At 33.2% G+C, this 21812-nt stretch overlaps 2 protein-coding genes across 3 annotated transcripts; one reads left to right on the forward strand and one right to left on the reverse strand.

The window, feature by feature from the left end:
* Nucleotides 1-4020: 4020 nt before the first annotated feature.
* On the reverse strand, nt 4021-6646 carry LOC107914069 (laccase-15). The gene is made up of 7 exons (XM_016842802.2): nt 6480-6646; nt 6099-6250; nt 5766-6010; nt 5556-5681; nt 4883-5471; nt 4418-4770; nt 4021-4326 (listed from the first exon to the last, which is right to left on the reverse strand). The coding sequence occupies exons 1-7, from the start codon at nt 6564-6566 to the stop codon at nt 4187-4189; spliced, it is 1692 nt and encodes a 563-aa protein (XP_016698291.2). The 5' UTR covers nt 6567-6646; the 3' UTR covers nt 4021-4186.
* Nucleotides 6647-15062: 8416 nt separating this feature from the next.
* LOC107915270 (laccase-3) lies at nt 15063-16209 on the forward strand. 2 transcript variants are annotated; one of them, XM_041094407.1, is made up of 3 exons: nt 15063-15579; nt 15669-15818; nt 15907-16209. In XM_041094407.1, exons 1-3 carry the CDS (start codon nt 15401-15403, stop codon nt 16019-16021), a joined length of 444 nt encoding a protein of 147 aa, XP_040950341.1. In that variant the 5' UTR covers nt 15063-15400; the 3' UTR covers nt 16022-16209. The 2 variants fall into 2 exon arrangements, with proteins under 2 accessions (XP_040950341.1, XP_016699918.1); XM_016844429.2 differs by having other exon boundaries at nt 15063-15570; nt 15907-16182.
* The last annotated feature ends 5603 nt before the right edge of the window (nt 16210-21812 follow it).

Raw genomic sequence — 21812 nt, forward strand, 5'->3', positions numbered from 1 at the left:
AACCTAAGTGATGAGAAGGGATCATTCTAAGAAAATGACATTCTGCATTCATTCAAATGTCATTCATACATGTCTAGTTAGGAGCATTGGATTCATTATGATCATGACATCCTAATCATTAGGCATAATTAGGTTCACTATACATGTCATGTTCCCAGAGAACAGATCAGTGATGCTAGCAGATCTTGCCTTTCTGCATTGATAGTGAAGCAGATCAAAGATGGAAGATTTTACCTCCCGGTGGTTACAGTGGAGTACATTGAAGCCAGTAATTCTACTTCCCTGGATAGCAACGGAATAGATTGAAGATTTCAGATCTTGTCTCCCTAAACAATAGTGGAGCAGATCAAAGATGACAGATTTTACCTCCCTGTGGTTACAGTGGAGTACATTGGAGCCAGTAATTCTACTTCCCTGGACAGCAGCAGAATAGATTAAAGATTTCAGATCTTGTCTCCCTAAACAATAGTGACGCAGATCAAAGATGGCAGATTTTACCTCCCTGTGGTTACAGTGGAGTACATTGAAGCCAGTAATTCTACTTTCCTGGACAGCAGCAGAATAGATTGAAGATTTCAGATCTTGTCTCCCTAAGCAGTAGTGGAGCAGATCAAAGATGGCAGATTTTACCTCCTTGTGGTTACAGCAGAGTACATTGAAGCCAGTAACTCTATCCCCCTGGGCAGCAGTGGAATAGATTGAAGATTACAGATCTTATCTCCCTAGGCAGTAGTGGAGTAGATCGAAGATGGCAGATTTTACCTCACTGAGGTTACAGTGGAGTACATTGAAGCCAGTATTCCTATCTCCTTGAAGTTGCAATGGAGTGGATTAAAACCGCAGATCTCATCTCTCTGAAGTTGCAGTAGAGCAAATCGCATCAGATTTATCTTTAAGTTGTAGCAGAACAAATTGAAACTATAAGTCTTATCTCCCTGAAGTTGTAGTGGAGCAGATTAAAGATAGCAAATTGAGAAGCTACAGCATACGAATCTTATCTCCCTGACATTGCAGTGGAGTAGATTGAAACACTAGTAAGGCCGGGCACAATTGGGCTTTTAGTCTTTGCTCTATTCCCGTTACACGACAATGAGCAAAGAGGGGCAGCTGTACAAGCCCAAATTGCCCGGGCCCAAACAAAAACAAAGCAGGCAATTTCAGTTTTTTTTAATAGCAGGCCTAAACTCGTCTAAGGCCCAAATATCCCAATAACAGGCCCAACAGCCAATTTTCAAACCCTAGCCCAGCAAAAAAAATAGAATAGCAGAAACCCTAGCTTCTGCCTCAGCGCCGCAGCAACTGGCGCAGCAACTGCTTTCGTGCGTCATGCCTGTCGATCCCGCACATCGTGCCCCTCGCCGCCACGAATCTCGCGCCTTCCCTGCACGTTGAACCTACAAAAACAAACGCAAACAGAACGGCAAAAATCTTGCTAACAAAAACAGAGGGGATTTCTTTTGATTTGATTTCTTTTTCTTTTCTCGGCTATTTAAAGGCCGATTTTAATCTGTATTTGGGGAAATTGCAGTGTAAAAACACATAGAAAAATCAGAGGAGAGAAAAAACTAATAGGAAAGAAATATAAATTTTTTTCTTTGAAATACAAAAGGTGATTTTCTTTCATTTTATTTATTTGGTTCATCATTCTTAGTTTCGTTTTTTATTTTTATTTTTATTTTTTTCCCTTTTTTTTGTTTTCATTTACCTTTCGCTTAAAACAACAAAGAAAAGAAGGAAGGAAAACTTACCTTTCGTTGGAGTCGTCGTGCCACCGCCATCTCCGTCTCAAATCGGAGCTTTGGTGAAGGCATAGGGCTGAATGGCTGCGCAAAGAAAGGGGTTAAGAAAAACCCTAGCAGACCACTGTGTTTTTAAAAAAGAAAAGAAGCAGAATGGTTTTAATTTTTTTTAGTTTTGTATCTTAAAGAAGGAACAAAAAACGACGCTATTTTAATGGCCAGATCCGTGCGTTCTGCCCTGAATGGGGGATATTGCGCAATTGGTCCCTCCCTTTTGCAATGCGCTTCAATCAAGCCTGTTTTACCCTTTTTAAAAAATAGGCCGCATATTTTATTTTCATTTCAATTTGGTCCCCCGATGCGCTGCGTTTTGGAGGGTGGGATTAATTTCCCTTTTAGTCCCCCATGGTCATTCGCGCGTTCAAGTTGGTTCTTTTTTATTTATTTCCAATTTCCCCCTTTTTTTCGTCTTTTGTTCAATCTAATCCTTTTTGTTTTGAACTATTTTACTCTTTAATTATTTTTTTATATTATTATTATTATTATTATTATTATTATCATTTATATTTTTGTATATACAAACATATTTTTTATAATATAGATATGCTTTTATATTTTTTTTTCTACTTTAGTAAATACATATTCACGCATATTTCCATATATATTTTATATATTATTCACATTTTTTACAAATATATATATAAGTATACATGTACATTTTAGAATATACATATATTTTCTATATATTATAATTTAAAATATAGATTCCTTTTTATAGTATATATATTTACATTTTTTTAAAACGTTTTTTTATTATTGTATATATATTCTATTATTTTATATACGTATTGTACATATATACATATATTTACATACACACATATTTTCATGATATACCCATACATTTATATTTTGTAAATACATACACATTTATAATTTAAATTAAAGTATGTGTTTCATGTTGTATATTAACATTTTATCTTGCTTTTAAAGAAAATATATGTTTTCATTAAAGCATTAAAATCATCATATTTTACGAATTTTCAAAATATTTGGCATTCATGATTCTCGAGAAAGATCGTGTCCTAACTTACTGGATTGCGATTATTTTTTCGATGAATTTAGAAAGCCAAGTATTTGTTTTGCAATAAACCCACAAATTTCAAATAAAAGCTTATTCTCGGGAATTCAAAAATGTTGGGTCCTAACTTACTGGTCATGACATTTTATTATCTCGAAATAAGGATTTCAAAATCAAAGGCAATACTTAGAATTTTGAAGATTTAAAAATATTGTGCCCTAACTTACTGGGTGTGATGTTTTATTTCTTTGAAATAAGAATTTTTTTTGATTTGTTTGCGAGTTAAAATTTCTCTTTTAAAATCTTTTTAAATTTTCGACACCAAGACATTAAATAATCAATTTGGTATCGATTTTGGGCGTTACGAGGGTGCTAATCCTTCCTCGTGCGTAACTGACTCCCGGACCCATTTTCTCAAATTTAGTAGACCAAAATCATTTTAAGGTGAGCCAACCACACCTTAATAAAGGATCGGTGGCGACTCCAATTCTTGTTTTTCAAGTCGACAACTAATTTTTGTTTTAAAAAAAACGGTTTCGACAACTGGAATCTTGAAAAATATGGTGAGGAAAAGAAGAATTTTGAGAGAAAATAATATCGGTGTGAGAGAGTGAAATTGAGCAAAAAATTCCAAAGAAATCTTAGCATTTTATAGACATTCAAAGTGGAGTAATTTTTACAACTATCCATGTATAAGGAGACAAAATCTGCATTAAATGGGCAATTAAATCAATTTGATTAAAATCTAGATATATGTCCTTTTATATAAGATTTTGTATATATTTGTTGAGGAAAAATAAAATAAATTTCGTGTTGGAAATGAACTTAAAATATCTACAAACAAGTGTGGACCTACAACCCCACTTGCATGCAGTATAAGGATCTTAACTTAGCCATTCAATAACTTTTTGAAAAGGTTCTCATATATATATACACATCTCACACTTGGTATCTAACCAATGTGGAATCTAAGCTTTTCTTTTCCTCAACAAATATTTTCAAGTAGCTTACTTTGAGTATTAATTTCTCATTCATCACTTAACCATTTTGAGCATATAATATACTGTTGTAAATGTCTAATGGAGTAGAATATGAAACTATAATTTTATGATTCAACTCTCCAGTTTTACCTATTGAGAATATGCCTCAAAGTTCTCATAAATTACAAATTTTTTCAACATTTTTAACAGTAGAAATATATGAAAATTTTAATATATAGACCGGTTTATTTATTGATGTAATGTATATGGACTAATTTGTCCATCTATTAAGTAAAGAGGATAAAATGTAATATAATTATTAGTATAAATATACTTTTATGGTACGTTATATACACGTATCTATTTGTTCTATCCTGGTAGTAGTTCTAGGTTCGATGACAACGAGGCATGGTAGATGGCCGTGGGCGGATGCTGGTTTCAATGGTGCTACCGTTCCTCACAATCAAAACAGTGCTCATTCCCCAGCTAGTATGTCTTTCGAAATGGCAATGCATATACCACACCCCTGAAAACATTGTATTATATAAATATCAATTACTTAATAACTTTAGTTGTAAGAACGATGGAAGAAGATGAGCTTTCTAAATGAAACTTACCGGGATTGTTGGCAAAAAATCTGATGGCAACCCATCCTGTACCGGGAACGTCTATAGTGTTCATGAGTGGTGGATCAACCAGATTGTAAGTGCTTGGGTCTGTCTCACCGTTGAAATTTCCAAACCCAGCTCCCACCCAATAGAAGCTGTAACCGTGCAAATGGATTGGGTGACTTCCACCAGCACCCATCTGGGTTGATTGCAGCACTATCTCAACTGCATCCCCATAATTTACACAAATAGCCCTCGTCCCTACCTCAACTGCAGAAACTACACCAGTCAAGTTTCCAGTGAAATCATAGAATTCTGGTGGAAGAAACGGAAAATTTTCGGCGAAAACACCTCTGATGTTCCTGCAATTTTACAAAAACATTAACAATTAGGCAGCTACAATAATAAAACTACTACTCTTTTTTCTTTTTTCTTTTCTAGAGGTACCGAAATTGCTATTATATATATACACACCTGTAGTATGCTTGGAGAACGTCAATATGTGGGTAAACAAAGCTGACATTGTTCAAACTTGCAGCAAATCCGTCACTTACAACACACTTCGAGTTTTTACAAGGCAAGTCGTTAACGGCGAGTGTAATGAACACTCGTCTATTGATATCCGTATCTACCGGCACATTTATCGGCGGATTCTGAGTGACATTCGTGTTCCGAATTCGGCTGATGAAGTTAAGCATAGCATCCGTATTGTTCATTGCGGGCAACGTTATCAAGGAAGCATTCGATCCACCCACAAAGTTTGTATATTGAAAAATGCCGGTAGTAATGAAGTCAACGGGCGGGACATCGGAATCAGAGAAAGGCCTAGTAGCCATGTAATATTGGCCGGCGTTTTGATTGGCAGAGACCAAAACATCCATGGTTTGGCCAGGGCTTATCAATATATAGTCGCTCTTGAACCTTCGAACGTAGGAGGCATCTACGGCGACAACTGTGAGGGTGTGGTTCATGATGGTGAAGAATTGCTGTTCGTTCATTGCAGCATTGATTATGCGGAGAAGGTATGTCTTCTCATAATCAACTTCCATGCGGAATATTGTATCTGCAACACCCAATTATAGGCTCTTATTGTAAGGGACACCAAGGCGTACAAACTCAATCCAGTTTCATAATGCGGAGAACGTACCAGTTGGGCATCCATACGTGTCTCCTAAATGTCCATTGATAGCATAAGCATCTGGTTGGGGAGGAGGGGTACCGGCTGCAAGTGCTTTATCGATAATTTTCTTGAAGTTCCCATTGTACCATGATTCTGTAAATACATACAAGAAATCAAATTAAGAAGCGTATAATTATACACAGGTAACACAACCGAAAATTCAAAAGATATCCTTACCAAGTATGATTGTTTGTTCCCCATCCGGCGTGGGAAATGGAGAAGTTTCGTTCTCGGCCGGCAAAATGACGATGGCGCCATGGACGGAACCGCGAGTCCAGTCACTGTGTGCGTGCCACCACAGGGTTCCTATTTCCTCCGATAATATGATTTTGTAGGTGAAGTTGGTTCGTGGTCGAATCGGGCACTGGGTTATGAACTCGGGACCGTCGAACCATGGATTCCTTGGTTGTTTCACACCGTGCCTGCAACATGTTTAATTTATTTACTCACTAATGATTACGTTTCTTGGAGAAATTATATTTGGAAGAATGAAAGAAAGGTTATGATTACCAGTGAATGGTGAAGCCATACTTTCCACGATTGTGGACATTAACGAAGACAGTGTCACCTCTGTGAACCCGAATCTCAGGCCCTGGATAACTATTATTTACGACCAGCAAAGTCGATGTGTTGCACATCTTCTTAAAATTTGACTCTCGCACCTGCAATAAAAAAAATGATCACCCAATGAGATCTCAACATTGTTATTGTATATTGATCAACAACAATAAAAGAAAACAATACTCATTTTTCTGTCTGAAAACAAAACCAAGCCTCTGCCATGATCACGTCAGTAAATTAAGTAGGTTTAATAAGAGGTTTAAGAATATTCATACGAAACAACTATGAGGTGTAAGAGTATATATGAAAAGGGAAAAAAAAGGCACTCACAAAGAATTCATAGTGATGTACATCAGCACTGCAAAGGAGCAAAGTGCTTAGAAATAAAACCCCTACAGACCATGTCACTAAACCCATTTCCTTTTTTCCCCCCCTCTAACGTGGTCTTAGTTCTTCCTTGAATATTCTCTTCTTTGGGTCATAAGTTTCAATAATTTATAGGAAAGGAAGATTGCGGTCCGTAAGCTTCTTTCTTTGCAAGTATAATTTGTATAAGTTGACGGAAAAAAGAAAGAAAGAAAAACGAAAATTGCATTTTCCAGTAAAAGAAATTACACATCATGCACATAACATGTTTCTAGTGTTCTATTTTTTTTCATTACATAACACGTTTCTAGTTAAGCAAGTCGGATGCTCTTAATACATAATATGGATTTTTAATGTTTATGTCCCAATTAGAGCTTGTAAGATCGTTGATGTTAATTTAATTATCGTTAAAATTGTTTGTGGAAAATGAACTATTCAAGTCTGGATGTTGGCTTCTTCACCGTGGGCTGTCCTAGAATGCTAGTATTTTAAGTTATTAATTACTCAACAATAAACAATTTTGAACAAATTTTAATTATTTATTAAATAAATGTTTTAAAAATAATTATTAAACATGTTTATAAACATAAATGATTGACCAAGTGATCGAGATTGATCGTGTGAGTAGTGCTAGGGTGGTTAAGAAAGTCCGTAGACAAGAGGAAGAACGGTTGAATATTTGTCTCAGTTACCGCAGTTAAAACAATTTAGCTATTTTTAGTCCTTTTTAATTTGTTGTTGATATTTAGAGATTATGAATCTTTTAGTTGCTTATTTTTAGTTATTGGTGGTTGAATTTTTTCCCTATATATGTATTACTTTTTCAGTTTAATGAAACATACACTTTTCATCCAAAATTATTTTCACTTTATTCTTGCATTTATAGTTTCTTACACCAAGTTCTCAAAAATGCCAACAATTTAATATCAAACCATTTTCTTAATTGACCTATCATTGAGAGAATTTTTTTTCTTCTATGGATTCAGAAACATTTTTCACTGCACTTGCACAACTTATTTTCAATTAAGAAGACTATCATGTTTGGGCAACAAGGACAGAGACTTATTTGGAGACAAATGATCTTTAGGAAGCTATTGAGAAGGACTACGAAGTTCCTCCCTTGCCTACAAATCCAACTATGGTGCAACTAAAGAATAACAAAGAGAATAAAACAAGAAAGTCCAAGGCTAGAGCTATGTTATTTACTACAGTCTCACTAGAAATCTTTGTCAGAATTATGACAAAGAAATCAACATTTGAAGTCCGAAATTTCTTTAAAGAAGAATATGATGGAGATGAAAGGATCAACGAAATGCACATTCTCAACTTGATTAGAGAATTTCAACTATAGAAGATGGAAAACTCCGAGACAATTAAGGAGTATTTTGACTAATTACTCAACATTGCTAACAAAGTAATATTACTTGGCTTTAAATTTCCTTATTCTAGATTGGTTCAAAAAATTCTTGTAACAGTTCTTGAAAGATTTGTAGTAACTATTTCCTCACTAGAAAGCACTAAAGATCTGTCAGAAATTACTTTGGCAAAATTATTGAATGTTCTACAGCCACAAGAACAGAGAAGACTTTTGAGGTCTGAAGGGTTTGTCGAGGGGGCATTGCCTCAAGAGTTCAGTCAAATCAGGGAGACAAAGGAAATAAAAAAAATAAGAAGGAAAACTCAACTTTTGATTCTCCTAAAATCAACGGGGAAACAAAATATGTTTTTCCTCCTTGCAAGCATTGTAGAAAGAAAGGTCACCCATCATTTAAATGTTGGAAAAGGTCAGATTAGTAGTGTGAGAAATGTCAAAAGATAGGACATCATCAAAAGATTTGCAAAAGTAACTTTTAGCAAAAAGAAGTTACACAGATAGCTAATCAAGAAAAGAAAGAGCAACTCTTTGTAGCCACTTGTTTTGCAACTAGCAGCTCTAGCGATTAACGACTTATTGATAGTGGTTTGACAACCCTTATGACATTCAATTGTGATCTCTTCAGGGAATTGCACACTTCAATAATTTTCAAAGTACAAATTGGTAATAGAGACTATATTGTTGTTAAAGGAAAAGACACTGTGGCAATTAGATGTCTTTCAAGTACAAAACTAATCAATGATGTGTTATTTGTACCTAATATAAATAAAATTTTGTTAAATGTTGGTTAATTACTTAAAAAAGGCTCCAAAGTTTTCTTTGAAACCGATCATTGTCAAATCAATAATGTAGAAGGCAAAGATGTATTCAAAGTAATGATGAAAGGAAAGAGCTTCACTCTGGATTCTTTAGAGTTGGAGCAAAAAGCCTATGTTGCAACTAAGATCAATGTGTAAGTGTGGCACAAAAGGCTTGGACACTTCAATCATGTTGCTGTAATAAACCTACAAAAGAAGGATCTGGTTCAAGGGCTACCTCACCTTGAAGCTAATATACCAAATTGCAATACTTGTTAATTTGGTAAGCTAGGAAGTCTTCCTTTCAAAAAAGCAACCTAGAGAGCCACTAAAAAACTGAAATTAATCCACATAGACCTAGCTAGATCTCAAAAAACTTTGTCACTTAAAGAGAGTAAGTATTACATGGTTTTCATTGATGACTATATTAAGATGTGCTGGATTTATTTCCTATGGTACAAGTTAGAGGTTGTTGGGTTGTTCTGGAAATTCAAGGAATGGGTTAAAACTCAAAGTGGCTATAAGATCCAAGATGTTTTTTATTTAATTTTGACGATTTTTAGTTCTTAACGTTGAGAAATTGTTTTTGTTAGTTTTAAGCCATTTTTTATACCTAAATTGGCCAAATGCGCCATGGGGAACTAACCATATGATTGAGTGGTGTAGGTAGTGAAGGATGGCCCAAAATAAAAAAAAAATCACCTCTCAGATGGGGGTATAGCAATATTGAGTTATAAAAGTCGTGATACCCTTGATAGTGCTAAAGAGAAGGAAATTGAGGCCATTTCTAGTGATATCACGATACTAAGACACCTCAGGACCCCTAATGCAAGACTGGCGTGGGTATGGCGCTATCGATACTTGATAAGGAGAAAAATGACTACAGAGGTAGTTTTCTTCCAACACCAATGCCAATCAAAATACAACATTCATGGGCATTTTGGTTCAAAATTTTGGGTTGTAATCAGATGTTAAAAGCCACTTTTGGCTGAGAGCTAGAGGGGCTGCTTTATTTTTGTTCTTTCACCTTTTTGGCTTAGGTTTAGAGTTGTCTTCTTTATTATTTAAGGTTTTTAAATATAGCTTTAGGGTATTAACTATTTTTTAGTTAGTTTTACTGTAGCTAGGTGTTATTTATCTTTAAGTACTTGGACTTTGTATTGTATTTTCATTTTCATCCCAAGCTTTTAATATAGCTTAATCCTATTTTTAGTATCTTAGATAAAAATATGATCTTTAGTATTCTTGTGCATTATCTTTGCTGCCGATGTCATCTACTTCAAGAATCTTCCAAGAAAACCTTAAGCTTTCTTATCCTTATCTTTTGCACTTAATTTAATGCATACTTTGGGTGTTTATTTGATTGTTGTTTGTTTAGAAATGAGGATGAGTGGATAAATCTTAGGTGGTTAGTTGATGGAAGTGTTGTCTAGTTAGTTTTTGGTACAGGGACTAAATCCTAAAAACTGAACTAATTCAAATAGACTTTAAAACTTAGGTTTGAATAATTTTGAGTTATCCGATAAATGGTTGTTATGCTTAGCTACCAGGACAAAGGAGGCTCTAGACAAGCTAAGCCATCAAGAATAAGGAAGCAATATGAGTTCTGCACTCTATTTTGGATGGTTTATGAGATTGAGTTGTTGAACGATTTTGTGTCATGGCTATTTTGGGTTGTTAAGTCTGTCGTTGTGTGCAAAACTGTGATTGAGCATGTCGTGAATGCATAATTTTGTACAAGTATGTGAGTATTTGTAAGAATGATCCTTGAATGTTAAAACGAATAATGCATGGTGTTGAATATTCAGTGTACTTTATGTCATGTATCAAGTATCTACTTTGCATGAAATGCTTGTATTGCATGTTTATAACGGTGAAATATGGAGGGGAGATTTTTGACGAGATAGATGAGGTTAGGATTTGTATTAAGATTTTGTAATCCGATGTTGCTTGGTGTAAATCGTGCTATGCGAAGCTCCAGGCTTTGAAAGGGGACAGTATGGTGTTAAAGCATCAATGTTAAAAAAGGAAAAATAGAGGCATGGGGGATTAATAGAAAAATAGAGTTTCATTAATATTCACAATCCAGTGTTGCTGGGTGCAAATCGTGATGTGCAAAGCTTCAAGCCTTGCTAAGGGGACATTGTGGTGTTTGAGCATCAATGTTAGATGAGAAATGAAATGTTATCGATTGACTTACTAGAGTGTCACCATAACGACGGTTAGAGTAACACTGCGACAACAGTAAGATCTTTCGGGGCGACACCTCAAAGGAGATTTAAATGTGTAAGACCATAGTTCGGTTATGGCAACATAGAGGGTCCGCTAGGATATTAAGCATTTGGGTAAAATGTGTGAGACCATAGCTCGACTATGACGACATAGAAGGTCCACCAGGACCTTAAACATGGTGTAAAATGTGTAAGACCATGGCTAGGCTATGGCAGCATATGGAGTCCACCACGACAATAAATGCGAGGTAGTTTGTCGGGACAATAGAAACGGGATAGTCCACTAGGATTGTAATCATAGGAAATTAAGCAAGTGATAGTGAATGGTAGCTAACTAACGGGCTTGAGGAAGCCCACCAAGAGTGGAAAAAGTAACAAAAATGAGTAGAGTCTACCAAAACGGCAAACCTAGGAGCCGGAAGGACCTATGAGTGGTATCCCAGCAGGAACCAGACATAGGAAATGGCGTGCCAGTAATACCTAATGTTTAGGCGAAAAAAAGGGGGGATTGTCAGAGGATCACAGATAAATATTCGCCAAATCGTTACGGAAGGGTTAGGAATATGCAATCCTCAACAATGATGAGGAACTAAGAGGGAAATTGCGTGAGGGAATAAGTCCACAGATTTTGGTTGATAAACCATAATTGGTGATATTGAGAAGCTCAAGCGGATCCTAAATGTGAGAATTCGTATGTAAAAAAGGGTAGTCTATGACTGGTAAGTCCACTACAAGATACTTGAGTAGATAATCTGTAGGACAAAAGCAGGGATTAAGGCCTGTTTGGAATATATCTACTAATACCAAAGATTCGGAAAAATTGGAGCAAGATGAACTAACAACGCGGGCTAAATGTCATAGTTCAAGTATACTACAATGGTAGGTCATCTGTTAACCTAATTTACTGATAAGTTTAGAACCGTGAGTATTGAGCTAGTTAAGGTGCAAGGAAGCTGATATAAGGCGGAATCAGGCCAGTACCGTAAAGAATGTGCTTATGTCTAAGATGAAGGATAAGTCCACCAACGATAAGCTACGGGAAAAGGGAAAGACATTGACTACACTAGTGAAACCTACTAAAGGTTAAGGATAAATAAGGAGTTTTAAACTTCTGATTTAAAATTTATTACTCGAAAATATTGTTGATACACTGTTTAATAAAATTTCACTAAGTTTAATTAAACTTACAAATCTACTACTGCTTTGCAGGATAAAGGTTTAACTCGAAAATCGAGTAGAGGGATCAAGCTAAATACTGCCAATTGTGAGATGGGCATGGATGTTGTTCATGTATATAGAGGGACTCCCTTAGCGGCCACGCCTCGGGGATCGAGTCAAATGAAACTATCTTTATGTTTAATTTTAGTGATGTAAATACTGTTAAGTTGTAAGAAGAAGAAGAAGAAGAAAAGTTACATTTCTTGATATGACTTGATGTGTATGTATGAGTTTAAGTTAATTAGAATAGAATCGATGTTGTTGTCGTTGTTAAGTTATTCGGGTCCTTGTATAACCTAATATCTGAAGCTGGCAAGCGGTTGGGTCTAGGCACTACATTGAGTAAGAGTTTGGTGGATAGTATTCTTAGAGAATCCTTGGGTGAAAGGATTTTAGGTTACTCTAAGACCATTAGATACTCAACAGAGCTAGAGTCAGAACTATGTGTGATATTAATTGGCTTGCAGGTGGCATGGAAGGAAAGTCATTGAAGAATTCCGGTGGAGTTTGATAATTTGACAACTGTTAATCTTGTTAACGATGTTTGGGCTATGTCAAGTAATCTCTCTTTGGTCTGTTCTGTTTAGCATTTTAAGGAACGGGAATGGCAACTTTAGTTCCGACATGCTGGTCGAGAGGCAAATATGGGTGTTGATCACCTTGCAAAGCTATCTTTTGATGGTGATCTTACTACTTGGATTTTTCATGATGCGCCTGCTAGTTTAATAACCAATTTAGATAATGAACATTGGGGCTTGTCTGCTAGTTGATTGAAGCTTGATCTGATTTAGTTTAGCAATTTTGTTATCTTCATATTAAAAAGAAAAGTATTTGAAATTGTGAAATCATTATAAACATTATGAAATTGTATGAAAAAATCTTACTAAATTATAAGTGATTGTATCTTTTGCTTTGAAATAATGGGGAAGTACACTTCATATATCATTTGAAGCAATTTAATTACTCATCTTAAAAAAGTTAGGATAAATTATACAATTAGTTACCTAATTTTCATAAGTTTTTACTTTGAACACCTAAAATAAAATATATTTTCACTTTGGGCATTGCCATTAACAACCATTTTCATTTGGGTCACATGTTATTAATTTGAGGTAAAAAAATATTATTTTACACTCATTTTAGTCACCTAATTTTAATAAGTTTTCATTTTGGCCACTTATTTTCCTTATAGGATTTATTTATATTTTCCAAAAAAACTGAGCTTTTACTAGGAATTAAATTAATTTTCCTATAGAAACCCAAGTAATTTCCTATAAAACTCAGGTTTTTTTCTTTTACCGAAGAAATTAAAAGGAATTAAAAAGATAAAATGATTTTTCCTTGCAAAAAGCTTGATAATTTTTTGTGAAACCTCAAGTTTTTCCCTTTTACATAAAAAAACTAAAATTAATTCTAAAAAGGAAAAAAATAAAAGAAATTAAAAAGATAAAAACCTAAGTTTTCCCCGGTAAAACCCAGGTAATTCCTTATAAAACTTAGATTTTCCCTTTTACTAAAAAACTGAAATTAATTCTAAAAAATAATTTTTCCCTATAAAAACTCAAGTTTTTCTCTATAAAAATCAAGTAATTCCCTATAAAATCTCAAATTTATCATTGGAAAAACTAAAATTAATTTTTTTAACAATATCATTTTAGGTTATGGTCATATATGATCTTTTTGATACGATGCCTAAAACTACTCATATCCTCTCCCTAACTCATAGATAGGAGAATAATGCGTTTCAGTGCACTCAAACCCATGTCCTTCTACATTGGCAGCAATGCCCATGCCAATCGAGTTAAGATTCAATTGGCAAAACTAAAAATTAATTCTAAAAAAGATAAAATAAAAGAAATTAAAAAGATAAAATGATTGACCAAAATGGAAACTTAGTAAAGTTAGATGATCAAAACAAAAATGATTGTCGGCGTCAAGGCCTAAAATACAATCTTTTTTTTTCGATGCTAACTGTATAAGAAAAAAAAACTAGTAAAAATTCAACTTATCAAAATTAAGCCAAAAAAGGAAAAGAAAAGAAATAGTGATATGTGGTTAAACGTTGACCAAAATATATATATCGTCACAATTGTTAACCTGTTATGTTAGTTTCATAGTCTTTTTATTGTGATTCCATAAGATCTGATTCTCTGTTTTAAATTATTAAGTTGGAAATTATAGAGCTAGCTACCCTGTCTTCCACGACTTTGTTAATAACTTTTGAATCCATTCGTTTACAATATATATATATATTAAAACATTGCATTGCGTTCTCTAGAAAATGATACTAACTTCCCATTGGTCTCTTACAATTCCAGAAACATATGATCCAAGTTTTAAATTTTTTACTTACTTAGCCATGCTGCAATGTCTGAATTTGTAGATAAATAAATCATTTTCTTCCATGTTAATGAGAATGTTTTCTTTTTCGGTTTTATGCAATTGTACCCATCATTTGCTCAACTGCATATTTTGTATCGTTGGTTTTAGTTTAACTTTCCAGAAATAAATGGGCTCCTCTAGAAGAAGGATGGCTCCTCATTTCTAACTTCATTTTGCTCATACAAACACTTCACCAAAATTGTATCCGTTAGAGTTGTATGAACCAAATTCTTATTTTTAAAAAATGGACAAAGACTGCAGTCCGTCGCAGATCCCCATTAAGCATAAAACTGGACTGGGGTTGCAACTGGGGGTGTGGGGGCTGAATAGATAGGGGGTCTATGTAGTACTGTACAGACTGCACAAGTGGAATCCGTATAGAAGTACAATTCTTCTATTTGATATTTGATTTGAATAAGGTGTTTCAACCTTATTGCATTACTTCTATTAGACCTTGATTAGAATAAGGTTTTTAAACCTATAAATAGACGTAATTGTTCTCTCTCTTGTATTCAATTCGAATTCAACTGTTAATGAAATTTTATTCTTTTTTATTTTTCTTGAAAGGGTTTCCATATAAAATCATCTATGTGTTCTATTTTCTCTTTTTCTTTATGATTTATTGTCATTATTGGCGTTTGAAGTTTCAAATGGTAAATGACTTTTGCATGTGTCAAATTTTTCTATTTTATTTTTACCAAAAATATTTTCATTGACAATTACGTTGGCTAAAGAAACATGTAAATTGTCTGTCAAATATTTTGTCTGATTAAATGCGTCTAGAAAGTTGGGAATATTTTACTGCGCAGACTTCGAATGTCCTATAGCGTACGCTGATTTCAGAAACTTAAACTAACCTCTGTTTCTATAAATAAGTAAGAAATGAATAAAAAACAAAAGATATTACAAAGAAAGGGGAAACCTGAAGAGCACAGATACATAGAAAATAAAAACTTGGGTTCTCAAAAGCAAGGGTTTATGAGGATTTCAGGGCTTTTTTGTTATTTTCTGAATATCCTTGTCTTACGCAGGGCTAAAGTCCACCATTACAGGTTTTTTTCGTAAGTTTGTTGCATCTTTCTCTCGTTTCCGGTTGAGCAGCGCTGAGTTTTGATTTTGGGTTTTGTTTATTTATGTCTGTTTAAATTAGTTGGAAGAATCCCGGTTCACAAGTGTGTAGCACGAGCAACATCTTGACCCTCAATACCAGCTTTCCGGGCTCTAAGATTGGGGTTCGCATAAGGGACACAATTTTTGTCAATGTCCACCATGAAGCCAACCATGCTGTTTCCATCAAGTGGTAATACTAATATATACATATATGTATATGCTTACACACCTTGTTTATGATAAAACAAGTAATCATATATATGTTTGTGGGTTTGTAGGAAGGGCGTTAAGGATTCAATTGATGGTTCGCATGATTTAATTCAGTCAGAGAGAAACTTTACTTACAAGATTGAATTGAATGATTTAACCTCTTTCTACGTTAATGTAATATAAGTTTAAATTGTTCTTTGATTGATTAGATTTTCACTTCACTTACGAGATTGAATTGAATGATTTAACCTCTTTCTACCCTAATGTAATCTTCCAAATTGTTTTCTTTGATTGATTAGATTTTCATTTGATTCAATCAAAAAAATTCTTGTCATTATTTTAAAAGCAACTATTAATAATGTTATCAATTAAGACTTATTAAGAATATCATCTTGTCATTGTTAGTAGGAGTTTATTAGAATATCATCTTAATTTAAAGAAGATTAGACTCAGATAGTAAAACAGATAAAAACCCATAAAAAATGTGGGGAAATTACAACCATAATTAGACTGGGGGGTTAAGAAAAGAGATAAATATGCAGCTAAACAGCTACCATTCTCGTCCATGTTAATCCTTGCATATCATCGTGTAGTAGCTGCAACACCCTTGAAGGTGGATCTCGAAAAATCTGCAGACGAAACGATCGTCCAATAGACACAGCAGCCATCTCATCTGCTACACGATTACATTTACGATAAATATGCTCAACTCGAACCTCTCAATCTCACTAGAGCAAAACTAGAATTGACCGCAGAACCACATTCAGCGGTGCAACAATATTCTACTTTTGCAGTAAGTGCACTACTGATGCACTAACTGTCTCCAATATCACTTTTCTCATCCCCAATTTCCATGCCCGACAGAGATCACGGTAGACCCTTATTTTGAATATAAATAGTTTTCAAAATTCTTATTGCTTTCATCTCTTATAATTTGCACCATAAAAGTAGAAAAGACAGTTCAGACCACAAGCTTAAAGTTGTTTTGGGCAAACTTTCAACAATGTACTCCTTAATGAATTTTACCTTGAAGTGTTGGAGAGTGTTGCATAATAATTTTACTAAAAGAAGTATATGATCAATTTGCTGCCATCTATCACAACTCTTATAGTTAAAATAGGGTGATAGAGATTAAGTCTTAAACAAATCACTCTCTTGAGACTATATATGTCATCTCCATGATAATAACTAGTGCAAAGAAGTTTTACTGCATGCAATCCTCTAAGATACCGCAATCCCAATCACCCATTATCCATCTTACTAACCTGCACTATTTAGAATTAATGTTTCCACCACAATTAACATTTTCTTCACTCAATTTGATTAGCACTCTTAAAACTTAGGATTTTATTTTTCCTTTTCCTTTTGAAAATGGATGATTTTCCTACGAAAAATTAACCATATTTATAGCATAGAATTGAAGGAAAATTTTAACGAAGTGAAGCAAAACTCGCATCCTTAAATGCTTGTTGATGACAACTTTCTTTAATATTAATTTTAGTTTTCTTTTTTAATTAAAATACCCCCAACATTTCATCTTATATGTGGTGTGCGAAAAGTGATGATAAAGTAATAACAACAATAATTCTCAACATGATCTTTTTTATTCATATGGTAACATTTCAAAATTTTCAATTAAACACGTGGTACTATTTTGATAGCAAATATAGTGAATTTTTGGAAAATTAAAAAATTTGTTAGATAAAAGAATTCTTATGAAAATAAAGTGATCCATGATATAGGAATTAATGAGAAGAATTTTTGAAGTAAAAATGTGACAAAATGATCAAATCAAAAAATTTGAAAAGTTTGAGGATTAAAGTGTAAATTTGATCAAAAAGTGAAATTTGGATTATTATTGATTATTTTGCATGAAAATGTATTGGATACATGTTAGTGTGAGAAAAATCACTTTTGGACCAAATTTTGGACCAAATTGAAAGAATTCCAAAAGTATAGAGACTAAATTGTAGATTTCCCATTTTTATTGAGAGAAAGGTAAAAGTTAATATTTACCACCAAAAGACTTGTACTAAAGGTTTAGTATAAATTATGGGCTTGTATTGGACTAAGTGTTTAATTTTTTAAAGAAATTGAATTTTGAGACACGAAGGGGTGACATGGTAATTTTGTCACGAAGGGGGTATTTTGGTCAATTCTTAAGAATTCATTATGTATATATTATTTATATGAGATAATTGGTGCATGGAATAAAAATTGGACATTTAGAAATTGGACTATGTTGGCGGTGTAACACCGAAAAAATATCAGTTTCTCCAATAGTAGTATTTCGAAAGATAAATAGCAATTTTTTTCAAAAAGTAAGAGTTTGTCAATTGAAGAATGATAGTGAAGTCAAATTTTGACATTGAAAAAGCAAGTACTAATAGTAAAATTTTAATAAAGATTAAATTGAAATTTTGTGAAAAATAGATTAAAAGTGCAAATTTACCATTTTAGAAAAGGAGCAAAAATTTAAGAAATACTTTTTATGAACTTGACATGGATATGAATTGATAGGTGAAGTCAAAAAATTGGGATATGGACTAGATTGAAAAGTGGTGAAAAGTATAGGGACTAAAGTGTAATTTTACCATTTTATGAGAAAATGGCTTAATTGCAATTATACCATGAATAAAAAATATATATAAGTAATAATTACTTAGGACACATAGGTATGTGATGTGTCAAACAATTGAGTGATGGAAAAAGGTGAAATGACTATTTTACCCAAATGTCTTAAATATGACAAAAGATATTTTAAAGGACAATTTGGTCATTAAATATTATTTTTAAATTTTGAATTATAAAAGTGTGATATTTTGATGGGATAAATTATAACCAGTAATTAAAATCATGTGATTAAATGTGAACTCTTGATAAAATTAATTAAATAATTAAATGTTAAATAAAGAAAATTCTATAAATATGAAGAGAAATCACTCTTTTATAAGAACTCCAATGTGGGGTGCATGGAAAAAAGAGGAGAGGAACAAAAAAGCTTTACATTTAATTCAATTTGGTCTTTTTCTTGTTTAAACATATTTCTAACCTAAAATTCTTAGAAATTAAAGTGAGATATCACATCCAACTCTAATTCAAAAGTGTCATTTCATATGAAACCAAACATAGAGGCTTGAAGATGAAGATGGAAGTGAGAGAAATCTTGGGTAAGTTATTCCTGTTGAAACATTTTCAAATATTTGCAGTGTTCCAATAACTATTAATGAATGAGTGTAATTAATCAAAAGATTATATTATTTGATTTTTTGAAAAAGAATTATAACTATTTAAATAATATTATTTGAATAGTTGTAATATTAAATGAATAATTATGTGTTTATTTTAAAGACATTATTATTCAAAAAGACACCTAGTGATGATAATCTATGAAGAGACATGAAAATTCCTATAAATAGGAATGAGATTTCATATGGAAAACACACCAACAAATTCTAATATTCTTTCTTTCCTTCCTTCATTTTCTAATATTATTAGATTATTCTATAAAGTAGTACTGCAGAAGTCATTTGTAGAAATTGAATTTCTTGTTATACATTACTCAGTGTGTACTAGACTATTCTCGTCAGTGCAAAATGCAAAGAGTCATTGGCTCCATTGTATCCTCGAAGTTAATTTGCTTGGAACTCATTTGCACATCGAAGATAGGTGGGGGCGAATATAACCTTAAAGATAGTGGCTTGATACACACCTTGGAGCCTCGTTCTATCTCTTCTTTTTCTGTTCGAGTTTTGTTCGTGTGTTCGAGATTTTCCTCACCGGAGATTTGGACTAACAATTTTAAGGTTATAATTCATGATGACTACCACAACACATGAAAGTAGAATACTAAGGGAGTTGGCTTCCAACTAAATCAAACTTGATTAGTTTGTTGGTGGCAATTTTTAACGATGGCAGAAAAAGATGCACTTCTTATTATCAACTTTGAAGATTGCTTATGTTTTGGATACTTTAAGACCTGAAGAGAATAAAAATGAATCTGTTGCTGCAACCCGAGAAAGACAAAAATGGGAAATGTTGATTACATGTGCATAGGCCACATATTGAATGGTTTATCTGATGGTTTGTTCGATACTTACCAAAACGAGGTCACCGCTAAAGAATTATGGGACAAATTGGAGACAAGATACATGACCGAAGATGTTACAAGTAAGAAATTTCTTGTCAGTCATTTAAATAATTATCAAATGGTTAATGGCCGTTCTGTTATGGAACAATTCGTGATATTGAAAAGATGCTGAATCAATTCAAGCAATATGAAAATGGATGAAATGATTGTTGTATCCTCTATAATAGACAAACTTCCTCCATCTTGGAAAGACTTTAAAAGAAATCTAAAACATAAGAAAGAGGAAATGTCTCTTGAGGCTTTGGCAAATCATTTTCGTATTAAAGAAGAATATCGAAAGCAAGAATAGAACCTAAATTTTGAAAATGCCAAAGTGCATGTTACGGAGGAAGTACAGACTACTAAACCATTCAAGAGAAAGTTCAAATAGATTGATAAAGCACCTAAGTTAAAAAATAAACAAAAGGTCTCATGCTGTCATTGTGGTTAGCCGGGACATTTCAAGAATGAATGTCAATTTTTAAAAAAGAAATCATCTTCTAAGGCTGATAATAAGGAAAAGTTCGTTGCAATGATATCTGAAATTAATATGACACAAGATGATAATACATGGTGGATTGATACCAGAGCAACCAAACATGTGTGCAAAGACAAAAGCATCACAAAGTTCACACAATGTGAAAATGACAGTGTCTTGTACATGGAAAATTCTTCCACCACAGCAATCAAAGGCAAAGGGTCTGTCGAACTACAATTCACTTCTGGAAAGGTTTTAATCTTAAATGATGTATATTATGTACCAGAAGTTAGGAAGAATTTAGTGTCTGGAAGTCTATTGAATAAGTTTGGTTTCAAACTTGTTTTGAGGCAGATAAGTTCATTTTGTTTAAGGGAGGATTTTTGTAGGGAAAAGGTATATGTATGAGAGTATGTTCAAACTCAATATTATGAATAAGTATAAAAATACTATTTCTACTTATATGGTTGAATCTTTTTGTTTATGACATTATAGATTAGGTCATTTGAATTATAAAAAATTGAATGACATGTATAAGTTAGATTTAATTCCTATTTTTAATAATAATATTGAAAAATACAATACATGTATGTTGACTAAAATTACAAGGAACCCTTTCCCTAAGGTTAAAAGGAAAACAAAATTGCTTGATTTGATACATAGTGATTTATGTAACATGCATAATACTCCTCCATTAAGTGGAAAGAAATATTTTGTTACTTTTATTTATGATTTTTCTAGATATTGTTATGTATATTTATTGCATTCAAAAGATGAAGCGCTTGATAAATCTAAAGTTATAAATCTGAAGTTGAACTTTAGTGTAAATCATTTATCAAGTGCTTAAGATCGGTTAGATGTGGAGAATACTACAATCCAAGTTATTTTGAATCCACTGGAATTGTCCATCAAGTTTCACCCGCTTACACACCATAACAAAATGGTGTAGCTGAAAAAAAAATAGAGTCTTAACTGAAATGGTAAATTCAATGTTATCATATTCAGGTCTTGGACAAGGTTTTTGGGGAGAAGCTGTTCTAACAGCTTGTCATATATTGAATAGAGTTCCTAATAAGGAAACTAAAATAACCCCCTATGAATAATGAAAGAAAAGGAAACCAAACCTTAATTATTTGAAGGTTTGGGGTTGTAGAGCTATTGTCAAAGTTCCAACACCTAAACATAAAAAGTTAGGTGAAAGAGGAATTGAATGCATATTTATAGGATATGCACATAATAGCAAGGCATATAGGTTCATGGTAATTGAACCAAATGATTCAATTTCAATTAATACTGTTATTGAATCAAGAGATGCTATTTTTGATGAAAATAGATTTAATTCTATATCAAGATAATTACAGCTACAA

The sequence above is a fragment of the Gossypium hirsutum genome, chromosome D05 (genome assembly GCF_007990345.1).
Source record: "Gossypium hirsutum isolate 1008001.06 chromosome D05, Gossypium_hirsutum_v2.1, whole genome shotgun sequence".
Classification (NCBI taxonomy): domain Eukaryota; kingdom Viridiplantae; phylum Streptophyta; class Magnoliopsida; order Malvales; family Malvaceae; genus Gossypium; species Gossypium hirsutum.